The sequence below is a fragment of the Ctenopharyngodon idella genome, chromosome 21 (assembly GCF_019924925.1).
Source record: "Ctenopharyngodon idella isolate HZGC_01 chromosome 21, HZGC01, whole genome shotgun sequence".
NCBI lineage: Eukaryota > Metazoa > Chordata > Actinopteri > Cypriniformes > Xenocyprididae > Ctenopharyngodon > Ctenopharyngodon idella.
In genome coordinates, this window is record NC_067240.1 from 22,399,430 (window position 1) to 22,413,883 (window position 14,454).

The 14,454-nt window shown below is 37.3% G+C and overlaps 1 protein-coding gene across 2 annotated transcripts in view; it reads right to left on the minus strand.

The window, feature by feature from the left end:
• Positions 1–316: 316 nt before the first annotated feature.
• siah2l (seven in absentia homolog 2 (Drosophila)-like) overlaps positions 317–14,454 on the minus strand; it is a 39,764-nt gene continuing 25,626 nt past the window's right edge. Inside the window, exons 1-2 of one of the 2 annotated variants that reach the window (XM_051878185.1) lie at positions 6,851–8,017; positions 317–3,026 (exon numbers count right to left, since the gene is read on the minus strand). In XM_051878185.1, the coding sequence (XP_051734145.1) occupies positions 2,475–3,026; positions 6,851–6,994 (696 nt within the window). In that variant the 5' untranslated portion in view covers positions 6,995–8,017 and the 3' untranslated portion in view covers positions 317–2,474. Of the gene's footprint in view, positions 3,027–6,850; positions 8,018–14,454 lie in introns of those variants that run through there. The other variant, XM_051878184.1, reaches the window with a different exon arrangement.

The window sequence follows — 14,454 nt, forward strand, 5'->3', positions numbered from 1 at the left end:
TATAGGAATGATCCATGTCCTGTAAATACATTGACAAATTCACTGATTTTGATCTCAGTCATCTAAAAATTGTCAAAATGGGATTTCAGACTAATCAAGAATTTATCAAAAAAAAAAAAAGTACAAGAATTTTCTACTAGGAATGAATGAGCTAGATTTCTCATTAGCATATTTAGTTGCCATGACAACTGCATGTAGAGAGCACAAAAGCATGGGGGACGAGAGTCTGTCCACATGTCTGAGGAGCGGAGACACCGATCACATGAGCACACTTTCATCTCCTATGGGTCTATATTCATCAACAAAACAGAATACATTTGCTACAACAGATTTATAAAACATTTAATTTACATTTTTAAATTATTTTTTCCAGAGAGAATGAAATAGGAGACAGATAAAGCTGAGGGTGTCATGTTGTGCATCAAACTTGGGATCTCTTCACAGAACCACACACATTCAGGGATATCAATGCTCTTCTTGCAAAGACATCTCCAAAGTCATCAGAGGTATTTGATAAGAGGCTGGGTTCCATACTTCAAAAGTTTAAGTGAAATAATTACTGCAGCAGGTTTTGGGGGCAAAGTAGGACGACCTGTGAACGTGCCATGTCCTTCCCACTCATAATGCCACTTTGTAAATTTAAGTCTCTTTCAAGACACTGGAGGTTTGGAGCATAGTGACCTGAACCTGACACACTTGAGTCCTAGAAGAAGGCAGACTCTAAAAGATTAAGCTTGTATACAAGTAAGGCATTGTGGGTTCATTGACCAAAGGGGAGAATGAGGAATTGCTCAGATCTTACTGGGTTTTTAAAAGAGTAAACAAAACTTCAGTCTAGACTAAACATTCATTTTAAGGAGACTTAACAATAACAACAAATATCAACAAAACTAAACTTGTTTATATATTTACAAAAGCTTTCCTTAATCTTACAGATTACCTGGAATATAAAGAAAGAAAAGTACAATGACAACAAAACCAGTCAAATGCAAACACTTAATCAACGGGAAAATAACAGATTGTTGTTTGTGCGCAGGCTAAATCTTTTACATACAGTCATTGGAGACAAGACAATGTACGCAAAGGTGGAACACCTATATTAAAGGAATAGTTAATTAAAAATGAAAATTCTGTCATCATTTTCCCATTGTTTGAAATGCGTATATTTTCTCTAACCCATGGAACACAAAAGGAGTCATCTAGGTAAATGTGCAAGCTGCTCTTTTTCATACAATGAAAGTGAAAGGCACGGTTTTCAGTGTAAAACACCTTATGTTTCAGTCACTCCTCACACAAAGCTATGGCTTGAGAAGACTTGCAATATAATGCACAAGTTGTATGGACTACATGTATGGTGCTTTTTTGCCCTTTTTGGAGTTTGGCAACCCCTGGTCCCCATCCACGAACATTGTACTGAAAGAGAACAGCTGAGATATTCTGCTAAACTTCTGCTTTGGTGTTCCACAAAAAGTGTTACAAAACAAAATGAGGGTGAGTAAATGTTGACAGATTTAATCAATGGTAGGTCAACTATTCATTTAAAAATCAAGCATCATGTACAAATATATCTAGGAAGATTATTATGTGGCATTAGATCATGGGTAACAGAAAATTTGAAAAGGTTGGCTGTAGTTCTGTCATTTCATGTAGCTGAAGATGTTGAATCCGTGTTGATTACAAACCAGTTCTCTCCTCTGGGTAAGTTTTAACAAAGGACCACAAAATAACAAACTTTCAGAATTGTCCTCATCTATGTCTTGCAACATTGAAGACAGATATAGTTTAAAAACAAACAAACAAACAAACAAACAAACAAACAAAACAGAGGTTAGATTCTTGCCCTACAAACATGGTGGTTCTGTAGTCATTTTTTTGCAAGTGAATTTTATTTCCACCATGCACACTGTGTCTCCACCATGGGTACAGCCATTATACAACCATGAAATTCAGAGGATTACCATTTAAATTGTCATGGTTCCACTCGATATCCCAAGAGGAAAACCAAAGTTGTCAGTGCAGTTTTTGTACACATAGGTTTTCTGAGGCAAATGTTACCCAATTTAGCATTTTTATTCTGTAAAGCTAGATTCACTTGTCAAGTTCCTGTGGATTTTGGGCCGGACATCCCAGACAATAAATGTGGTCATCCACACCTGAACTTTACCGTAGGTGTAATCAGAAGTTTCTGAAGGTTGAATCCTTGGGGTGTACAAGAGAAAATCTCAATTGCACTTAGACTGATTGCCAACACCTGCACACTCCCCTCTTTATCTCAAAAAGAACACCTGACATCCATCTACCATAATAACCTACAAGTGAATATGGAAAGTCTGCGTTGTTTTAGCAGGTGACTCTTGAACAGAAATATACAAAATGTATACATCTCCCAACTGTTGCCTTCAGAATCTGCAGTCTGATAGGGAGCAGAGGTTGTCCAAGGTTTGGATTACTGGAAAAAGCCTAACGCTGCCACATCAGCACATGGAGATGGTCACGTTGATACCCAGATTGCCATTGTCTGCAAACAGGTGGGCAATAGAGGTATCAAATACAAGACAGTCACTGTTCATGATGGCTGCTGCTACGCCATCGTGGATTGAGCGTGGCGTGGCCTCCCACGTGAGCCGCCTACGGTTGCCGTTCAACTCGAGGCGGTAAGCAAAGTTCTCTGCTTGCTTTCGCGTGCCAATGAGCAGCACGATTGCAAAGAACTGCTGGTGTCCCTCGTATTTCTCCTGCTTCTCTAGAACCAGCATGAAGTGGTGGCCAAAACATGACTGCATCATGACCCAGTCCACAGCCCCGGGTAGGTTGATATCTGTGGCCAGAAAGACAATGTCCTCGCCTTGTAAGGTGGTAATGGATTTGTGGGCATGCATGAGATGTGGCATGACGGCCTCCAGGGAGCCCTGCCATTTACAGGAGGCCCCCGGGCATGGGCAGGTGTACGGGCGAAACTCACACACTTCTTCATGTTCTGGCTTCTCGCTGTGGTGAAGGGACAGCAGACATCCAGCCGAGGCATACTGCAGGGAAAAAAAAAAAAAAAAAAGATTAATGAAAGGCTTGCATGAGCACTGGTACAAAAACGTGAGAGTGAAGAGAGTTTGGATCAAGAGTGCTTGGGTAAGTAATGGGAAAACACTGACAGAGTAGCAGGAACGGTGAGTGGGAGGCTGAGAAATGGTGAGAGAACAAAGAAAAAAAAAAATAGAGAAAAAGTAGGATAAGGGGATTTCAGGAGGGCAGGTGAAGGACACATGAGATAGGGAATTATATATAGGTAGGGCAAAGAAGGAACTAGGCCATGTGTCGAGCTATGTCAGTATCATTTGAAGCGAATCCATAAATTACATAGAGTGATCCGTCTGTTCGTGTGTGTAGTTGCCATAAAAGCGACGTTGCTTCTAATCGTGTCAAGCTGTGACAACCCTCTCATTTTTTATGCACATGTCCATGCAGTTTGGGAAAATGAGTGGGACGGATTATGTTGCTTGAAGATAAATAGCACAGCAAGGCTCTCTCTTTGATTATCTCAGGAAGAGAATATCAATGAAGGTCAAATATGAAATGTTCCCCCAATCTGCTCACTTTACTAGAAATGTGCACACTCCAAAACCAACATTTATCTCCCTGAATGGCCTACTGGATTGGACTTGCATCAACAAAAGGTGAAATCCCACAATAACCTGATAAATGCCCTTTTCGGGGAATTTCATCAGCTTAGCAGAGCTGTAATAAAAGACAAGGTATTCAACACAAATTATGGGTAAAGGTTTAGAATTCAACTAAAAAAAAAAAAAAAAAAAAAAAAAAAAATGTAAGCCCACAGACAAAGCAACAAAGAAAGAAAATCTTTGCATGAATAGGCAGGAAAAAGACTGGTTTTCTGACAAAAAGCAAGCTCATTTATGTCTAGACAGAAGAACTAAGACCAAGTCAAAATTTTCAAGCACACAAACTAAAAGAAGTGAATCATAATTTTTTTTTCATTCAAAATAATTTTTAAAGCACTATTTGATTCTTTAGTCTGAAAATCCATGTAAACTTTATTAATTACTTTTAAATCCATGCACCACAGAACAATCCATTTCTATCAAGTTAGTGCAAGGCTGGAGGTGTGGGTGTTCAGCCCACTCAATGCCCCCCAAGGGTGTGCTTCAATATCTGCTAAATTAATTATTAATCTGAGTGGTAAGTCACTGGCTGCCTAGCAAAAATCAATGAGTGACAGCCGTTATCCAGTGGTCCAGAAGGCCCCAGAGGCCATAACTGCCTTAAAACACTGACATTTATTGTCAAAAGCCGTTAAGAAGCAGCTGGGAGAAAGAATAATTTTATCTCCTTCACGTTACACTGGGTTTTCCAAACTGTCTTTCATTAGGACATGGCCTGTGTCCAAATACCCTCAAATTCATTTAGCTAATCCTTCCTCATTTCCCAGCCTTTCTTTTACAAATCAAACAATCTGACTTCTGAAGGTGTTGAAGTTTGTGTGTCCCATCTCTTCCCTCCCAATCAGACAAACAGTTATCCTCTTATCCACCTTTTTAATGAGAGAATGACAGGATTTTAAGCGGTAATCCTAGGGCCGTACGGTGGAGATAAAGCCTTTTTTTCCTGGAGCCTGTTGAAGCTGAGGGTATTAGCATATCTGGTAGGAAGGAACAGTATCAAGTGTTTGTTTAGGGCACACTGTTGAGTTTGTGTGTATTCAGAACCCTCAGTCATTACTATACCTGATTCCAACTGTGAACTTCTCAAAACAACCCAGTATAATCACTTACCTTGCATTGATTAGCCCCTACAGCAAACAAATTAACTCTGCATTTCAAGAACGCATCTGAACATCAAGTACCAATAAGCCCAAAAAAAAAAAAAAAAAAATCAATTCTGAAAGAAAAAAAAAAAAGCGGAGGAACAACACTGGCTACATATTAAGTTCTTCACCTTCCTACCCTCATTCACTTTGAATAAAACTTTGAATTTATCACCAGCATACATTGCTCTGGAGACCTGATAATATAATAAATGAAGTGCTCTCTTTCTGGTACACCCTTGACGCTGTGCCAATTTAGCCCTGTGGAGACACACAGACCCTGGGCTGGGAGCTTAGCTACTGAATTATTTACACAATTCCACATTTAAGTTGCAAATTATATTTTGCCACTTTAGCCAAAAGGGAAAGTCATTGGATATGCTCATTTTGATAAATGACAATGAATTTTGACAATCTATTAATTAGTTTTGTTGTGTGTTGAAATGAAATTGTATTTTAAATCAACACAAAATGGGCATGTAAAAGTCACACTGGTTTTGATCTTACCCTAGGCTAAAATGCTCAATTTTCAAAACAATTTTAAATATGTTGTGCTAAAAGTACTGTTAAGCTCAAGGGTACCTTTCCTTTTACCAAATGACTGATGCCTCTGCCTACAATGTTGACAGTTGGGAAGCGCTGGGTAGCCTCATTTCAAGAAACTATTGATGTTTCCCATACACCTATTCAGAGCAAATGAATGAGAGGCAGGCTTATCTTTCCTCCATTAACAAGCAGGAGGACCTTGAATTGCCATCACCGAAGTGTCAGTTAAAAAACGATGGCGTCTCCGCATTCAGATCCCCAGAGACAGAACCCAGGACAGACAAGATGGCATCATTACCGTCTCTTTTCCCCTCTCCCTCAAGGACAGGGTAAACACATATGATATGGCAAGAGAAAGTGTTCTTGAGACCAAGAAAGGCCACCATCATCTTGGTCCCCTCTTATAAGACACCATGTCTGCACATGACCTCATCACTGCTGGGGAGCAGCCAGGCCCAGCTCATAATTAGAATCATCTCTGTGGGGGCCTTCAAATAGCCCAAACGAAAGGCCTGTGCATCAGGCACAGAGAAATCTGATTTCTCCTGATCAGTGGCAAGCCGTCGCACCCACTTCAACCACTGCAATGGAAGCCCAGACACTCGCTTTTCCACTCTGGAATCAATAGCAATTTAGTTAAAAGTTTCGAAGCTGAAATCGGCCCTGTGAAGGCCAGAGTAATTAGGTTAAAGGGGGGAGGGGAGTTCTTGCTTGCAGTCTTCTCGCTCGGTTCTTCAATTACATTTAATGTTTTTACGGAGCAATTAGTGTAATGTGTCTGTATGAACATAGTATAATCGGCATTGCACTGGAAAGACATGGAATCTGAGCCTTCTGTACTCTAAGATGCCATTTTAGTGCGATATCAAAACAAAACAAACAAACAAACAAAAAATAAAATAAATAATTCTACAATTTCGAGAATCAAGTCATAATGTTTTGAGAATAATTTCATAAAAGGCATTTTACAAAAAATAAAAGTTCTAACATTTAGTTAAAAAAAATGGTGATGGTTATAGTACATTAAGCCTTTTACTTTTTTATAATGTCTACTTTGAGGCTATTTTTTGTGACTTTGTCATAAAATTATGACTTTAATTTCATGTTTTATGACTTTTTTCTCAAAACATTGCCAAGTATTCTATTAATATTATACTATTATGAAAGTATTCTCAAAGCATGATTTTATTCCTGTAAACGGTGCAACTTTATTCTCGTAGGCGGCGCGACTTCATTCCCCATTCCCATGAATTTCATATATTCCTGAAATTGTCCTGAAATTTTTGGTTTCCTCTACAAGTAAATGCATGGGCTTACTTCCAGCTGACACATATGGAAAGTAGTAAAATAAGTGTAATATATTCCTGCAGCAAACAGCAAATGAACAAGTACCACAATACATAATATACAAGAAAACAACAACAACAACAACAACAACAAAAAACAATAATATATTGAACTATGATCTTCACATGTAATACTCACCTTGCTCCCTGGAAGTGGCTTGGTATGACAAACTGGTCGATTTGTGCCCGTGACACAAACACCCCGTTGCCGCGGCCAACCAAGCAGGCACCGCAACTGGGACAAATCCCTCAGGAGAGGGAAACAGGAGGCCGGGCACAACATCACCCCAATACAATAATACCCCAGTCAAAATGTTTTGAGAACGTTTGCCCTGTCAGAGAAAATTAGGCTAGACTAGCTTCAGCTCAAGCTTCAGTATCCAAAAATCAACTTGAAGTAATGCTCAACATAAACAAGCATTCTCTTCATTCACATGTAGATAGCATAAAATCAAAATCTTAAGAATCTCATTAATGCAAAAAAAAAAAAAAAAAAAAATTGTGTGGAATATACCTACTGACCTACTAAGAGTCAAGGAGGCAAACTGAACACGCTGTACTCTCACTCAAGCGAAAACAACGTTCCCCCGAGTACATCTGAACAAGTCCAAGTGTGTATGGCAGCACAGAGTAATTATATTGAATGTCTCTCTATTTACCTCCGATTCTGACAAGGATGATTGTGTGTCCTGAAGGACACTGCCAAAACACAAGTCTTATGGACCCGTTAGAGGTCTGCTGGCAGACACATGCACATAATAGTAAAACCAAACAAACAATCTATTGATTCAAAACATACACCATGGACTGCATTGTCCCCTCACAGGACCAGAAAGAGACCCACACTGTGATTTAGTAGCCGTACAGAAACTGTCATTGTCAAAACACCTCAATCCCAATTTAAATTCCGTTTTCATTCCATGCAGACACAAAAAACGCTTTCCTCTCCGTTCCCAATTCTGGACACAGGTCAAATCAGACGAGACAGGTTAGTTCTTTGAAAAAGCTCCCAGAATACGCCACAAAAACATCTATGAACCGCAGCATCCTGTTAAAATTGATTAGCCCCAATAAAAGGCTTTTAAACAGTCAGTGATCGCAGGTGTTGTACTGCCAGGAAAGCATCAACCTCTTCTCATATTGTGCAAGATCCTACAAATATAGCTGGCCAAAAGACTGTGATCTCTGCAAAACAATCTTTTCTCCTTCCTTCCTTTCTTTCTTCTCTCTGTTGTTGCTGCGCTCCGGAGGGTGACAACTCAGCAGAGCTGCGGACGCGGAAAAACATTCTGGACTGCAGCACTGGCAGCACGCTTGCACACGACGGGAGGGGGTGGGGGAGGAGGAGGTGGTATGTGTGTGTGTGTGTGTGTGTGTGTGTGTGTGTGTGTTCTCACCTCCTCATTCCTCTGCTCGTGTTTTTTCTCTCTCATGCCTGTAGCACAGCCATTTGGGGACTTCAAGCAGAACGTAATCTACAGGTCTTTCATGTTAGATTTAGGCTCGTCTATTCCCCTGCGGCACTTTGAAGGGCAGACATATAAACATGCATATACATATATATATATACATGCATATATAAAAAATAGTGTGTTTTTATGTTATGAAAGTCTATGCTCACTAAGGCTACATTTATTTGATCAAAAATACAGAAAAATAGTAATATTGTGAAAATGTATTACAAATTAAAACAACTTTTTTTATTTTAATATATTTTAAACTGTAATTTATTCCTGCGATGGCAAAGCTGAATCTTCAGCATCAGTACTCTAGTCTTCAGTGTCACATGATCCTTCAGAAATAGTGCTTCAACGGAGCAAAAACAAACAACCAAACAAAAAAACAAAACAAAAAAAACCTCACGGTTTGGATCATATTACAGTTTTTGGTTCACGGATCGGATAATTTTTTGAATCAGAAGGAAAAAATAAAATATGGCGGGGGGGGTTATGTAAAATATGGCACTTTGATACACGCTCCGAACCACTGATTTGAAACAACAGATTCGTAAAGCTTTGAAGCTTCATGTAGTGTTTTGAAATCACCCATCACAAGATATTGTTGAACAAAGTTGTTATTTATTTCGCACAAAAAGTATTCTCGTCGCCAATTGTCTTGCTGTCAATGCAGGCCTCACTGAGCCACCTGATTTTATGAAAAATATCTTAATTTGTGTTCCGAAGATGAACGAAGGTCTTACACTTGTGGAATGACATGAGGGTGAGTAATTAATGACAGAATTTTCATTTTTGGGTGAACTAACCCTTTAAATGAATAAATATTAATTTATATTTACTAAAACATTTTAAAGCTTGTGAAGTACATTTCAACAGTGCTAAATTTTAATCCTGTTATACTTATGAAAGAAAAAACAAAACTGGCCTACTTTCATGGTCTTTAAACTAAGGATGAAAGAAATCACCTTGTCAATGATTCATTCATGAAAATGTTTATGATTTTTTAAATCAAAATATGTTATAACTAGGCCTTCTAGAAAAATGACAGACTTCTCTTTAGTGATGTTTGCTGGACTTCTCTAATCATTTCATAATTTCCACTCCTTTCTTATAATTGACTGCAAGCTCACATTCAGATCTGCTTCCATACAATCCACAACCGATGGATAGATCCAGGTCCCCATCCTTCCTTATTTTTTTTTTCTTCGATAATCTGTTAATATCCACAATAAATGCTAATATTAAACTGTCAAAACAATTATGAAATATACTGCAAATAAATTGCCTAGCACTAATTCTGTATATTCCACACGTGTTTGCCTATAAATAATCACACCATGCATTGGGTTTTTCTTTAGGCACAGCTGGCTTGCTGACTATGACTTCTCACAGCTCCAGCATTTCGAATTTTTTCACCATTGTCCATTTCCTTTTTCATCATTCTCTTCCCTTCTAGGCCCTCCTTTGACCTCCTGCAATAGCGTTTCAGATTAAACTAGATGTTTCCACACATCTGTGTGCCTGGAAGTCCGTGGATCTAGCCGTCACTACCACAGGTTTTATTTACATTCATGCACAAGGTGAGAGACAATCTATCTCATTGCATTCTACTCATCTTTACCCCCTTTCACTTTCTAGGTGAGTGCCCTCACACACGCACACACTCACATAAGGCTCATACCCCTTGGCTTCCCCGCTTTGGAAAAAGCAGCCTATTTTTAGCCTGACGATGACTGGCAGCACAATCAGAAGGTTACAATTAGAGGGCTACATGAGACGGAGGCTGACATTCACATTCTTATTTCATTACAATGACATGCATGAGCATTTTGGGGTGGGTGGTAAGAACAACATCACAGTAGGAGTCATTTCATTTCACAGTAACAGTATATATCATGATACAGTTTTGCTGGAAATTCAAATTAAAATGGGTTATAAAATAAAAAACATAAAAATATATATAAAATATATATACATGTATCTTGTGTGTGTGTGTATATACACATACATGCACACACTTTATTCATTAGGGATCCAAAATGAGCCAATTATTCATGTTGTAGCCAATAACTGTTAAATGGCAGATATTTAAATTCTATACTATTTTGTCTAAATAAATTAAAATAACACTGGAAATTAAAATAATTTTAAATGCTACAAGTCAATTTATGCATCTCAACATTATAAATGTACAGTATGAAAAGTGGATATTCATCATTTTGAGATTTGCTAGAGATTACATGAAACAGTGTTAATAAATTTTGGTGTTTTAAAATAATAACTGCATGCATGCGGCATGCGCTGCATAACACAAAGGTAAAAAAAATTGGGAAATAAGTGTTCACAATTCAACATCCTCTGATATGATTTAAAAAAAAAAAAAAAAAAAAACACCTAATAAATCGGCAGATAACCAATAAGGTACAATTATATTGTGTTTATCATTTTGAGAAACAGAATACTATTTTTTGCTTGGTGGTGTCAGAAAGTCATGCTGAGGAGTGAGGATATAACATAGCAGACAGCAGGATCGGATACTTGTTGACATTTATACTGACACACGTTATACGCTGTCACACCACCTAGTCGTAATGAGCATATGGGCATAAACACATTCTCACACATATACACACACACACACACACACATTTTATATTATTTTATATATATATATATATATATATATATATATATATATATATATATATAAAAAATTATATATAAAAATGTGTGTGTATGTACCGTCCTCTGCAGCTAAAAATCCTGGTGCATTTCCATTTGGACCCCATGATGAGAGATAAAGGACACAGAGAGAGCTAGACTTGCCTTGGGTTCTCAAAACCAGGCAATTCAATTAAGCGATGGTGCTCATGGATTTATGGGGCATGAGAGATTGACCCGTGATTGCAGTTTAAATTTAACGTTCGCTGAGCAGGGACAAAGACAGATCATATTGATACTGGTTCAGCACAACAACATAAGGCTTTTTATTTCACATGAGCCAGTAATGTGTTTTCACAGTAAGGCAATATCATGTGTAATTCCAGGAACTGTTCAGGTAATCTCATCTATTCAAAATAGCTTGGATAAAAAGCTCTCTCTTAAACACCTTTTGAACAACACCAGTGAAATTAAAGAAATATCACGAGTGCTGATATTTATTACAACAGAATGTTTGTGAGTGTCATGCTTTCTACAAGAAAAGATGTATTCACTATCAAGTTAAGTGACATTTCAGACACATTATGGTCTGGCAACTTCTTATTTTTTCCTCTGCCAATAAAAATAGTTTGGTTATAATGCTGCAGAGTGCAGACCAAAGATATCAAACCACAAAACAAAAAAACAAAACCAAAGTACAACACAAAGCATAAAACAAAACAAAACATCAATATTGTTATTACTTTATTGCTCTGTATTTTAACTGATAAACATTAGGGGTGTGAATATACACGTATTCGTAGCGTAAATTTTTGGTACGGGTCTTTCTGTTCGTTACGCATACATACCAAAGGAATACAGTGTTGTTTTAACCACTGCACGTGCAGAACTTCTCTGTGTGCAGAGCAAACTCCAAGTTTTCCCCCCAGGATGGGACAATATTATTTATATCGATATAATATATCAACGTTGTATGATATATATATGACGTTGCGAACACATCTGAAAAATAACGAAGGACGCAGAGTGAGTTGCTGCCGCATAAGTGCACAATCTAACTTATCTTAAACATGAGATGTGCTTTATTTGAAGCACTTAAAACTAAATCACAAACCTACAAGTCTTGCCCTACCGTCAGACGCATGTGTTGTTTAATGCGATTGAGACGCGGTTTCCTCAGCGCACAACTTGCATCTTATGGTTGTATACATAAGGGATAAACAATTTCAATGCACTCTGTGGAGGCAACCACCCTCCGCATTGTGATGAGTGGTTCTTTGCCTCTAAGTCGTGCATTAAAATCATTTAATGCACAGCTAGCCATGGATTAGCTTGCTTATACCATACTCATTTGCCAGTTGACAAGTTAAAGCTTGTCAAATGTAAAATGACGCGACATGGATGAATGACAAATAAAAAGTATAATATGCCTGATAGCACTAAAAAAAGAGTTGATAAAAGAACTGTATAGGCTACACGAACTCAATTCGGCTCTTACACACTGACCGACTTGCTGCGGATTCTGTGCATGCGTTTGCCGCCTGTCAGCGCTCGCGTGTGCATACCGAAATGTGTTATATTTCTAGGCTTATTGGCCTTGAACGGTCAAATACACACATAATTATGCCTAAATGTCCATCTTGGTGGTTATGTCTTGAGTGAACAAATTTGGGACGTATGTCAGTGTTGGATCCACTCATTACAGTAGGTCTTAAAGTGAAAGCAACCTAATATATACCCGCTCCTGTCTGTGTCATTAATATTAATCAAACAACAACGACAGAGGAAAAACAAACAGTACTTACACTTAAAGCACTGTTTGTATCTGTATCTTTATGTTGTATTTATTTGTCCTATTGTAATTTGTTTATTCTTATTTTATTGCTGACTGTTTACTTGATTCCTACTTATTTACTAGGCCTACTTGAGAACTTTTTACTTATAGGCTATTATTAGGCATTTGCTTATTGCTGTGGCTTACCTGTAAGATTTTGGTCACATTTCCCACCGTAAGTAATCATGTTATTAAAGCTAGATAGCCTAGTACAGCACTGGACTAGCCTTTTTTGGCAAGACACCACAATAAACAAGATTTGTGCATTTTGTTTGTTCTATTGCCATGTATGACTACTGTGCATCTAACATAATACATGGTAAATGTGGTATTCTAATTAAAAAAAACATTGCAAATTTTTCACAAATTTCTGGAAATTACCACCAAAATCAGTCATTTTGATCGCAAAAATCACAAAAAAATAATCGCAAAATCCTGGAGGGACTGATTAATAAAAGTCATGGGGCAGCGTTGACAAGTTTCTGCACTCCTGTTTCTGTGCACGCAGCGCAAACTCCTATCAGAGTGAGAGTGATGTGTGTGTGCTTCAATGAGAGCAGCGCATTAATATAGAACGGTGATTAAACTGACTTTCTGTGCATTAAATGGTTTTACTGCACACCTTCCAGCCAATCAGAATAGAGTATTCAGAATCAGACAGACCATGGTATAATTACCTCTAAATGTTACAAAGTCACACAAGTATTTCCATTTTACAAATTCACATAAAGGATTATCCTGAGCAAGTCTATGCTTAAAATAAAATCACTAGAGTCAGAGTTCCAGATGCCAAAACTTTATTGGAGACAACAAAGCCAAGATGTCTGCAGAACAGTACTCAAAACGAAAAAAAAAAAATGACAAAAATGCCCATCCCTAGCTGGTTGCAGCAATATATATATATATATATATATAAAAAGACAGTTCAGTAAACTACTGTTTAAGGGAAAAAAAATCCCCTAATGTACTGAAAACATACTGAACTGTGACTTTAAAACAGATGTATGTATCAAACCATAATTTTTGTCTTCCTTTACACACCTAATAAACATCCATTTTAAACAAACCTCTTATACTGCCACAGCTCAAATGAACAAAAGCCTAAAAGTGGACTCCGGTCGAACCCTGTCCATAATAATAATACCATGGTTGTGGTTAGGGTTAGTTAGTTAGTCATTAATAATAATAATAATAATAATAATAATAATAATAATAATAATAATAATAATAATAATAATAATTATTATTATTATTATTATTATTATTATTATTATTATAATAATGATAATTTTTATACAAACAATGAAATTTCAAAACTATCATTATAATAAATCTTAGCATTTGTCCATCCCAATTAGTAGACGAACTAACTGCTATATAATATATAATGCTTATTTTTTAAATCTTTTAGAAGAAAATAAACACAACCCTAGGTATTTATTTGATACAGTGGCTAAATTAACAAGAAATAAAGCTTAAACTTCTGATTTTTTCCAAACAGCACAGCAGTAATGACTTTATGAACTTTTTTACTTTCAAGATTGACAATATTAGAGCGAAAATTATAACCATGCAACCGTCTACTACAGTATCGCGTTAGACAGTGCACTGTAGTATCCTAGAGGAAAAATTCAATTCATTCGCTGCTTTAGGAGAGGAAGAATTGTCTAAACTTGTTAAATCATCAAAATCAACAACATGTATGTTAGACCCTATACCGACTAAGCTATTGAAAGAGATGCTTCCAGAGGTCATAGATCCTCTTCTTAATATCGTTAATTCATCTTTATC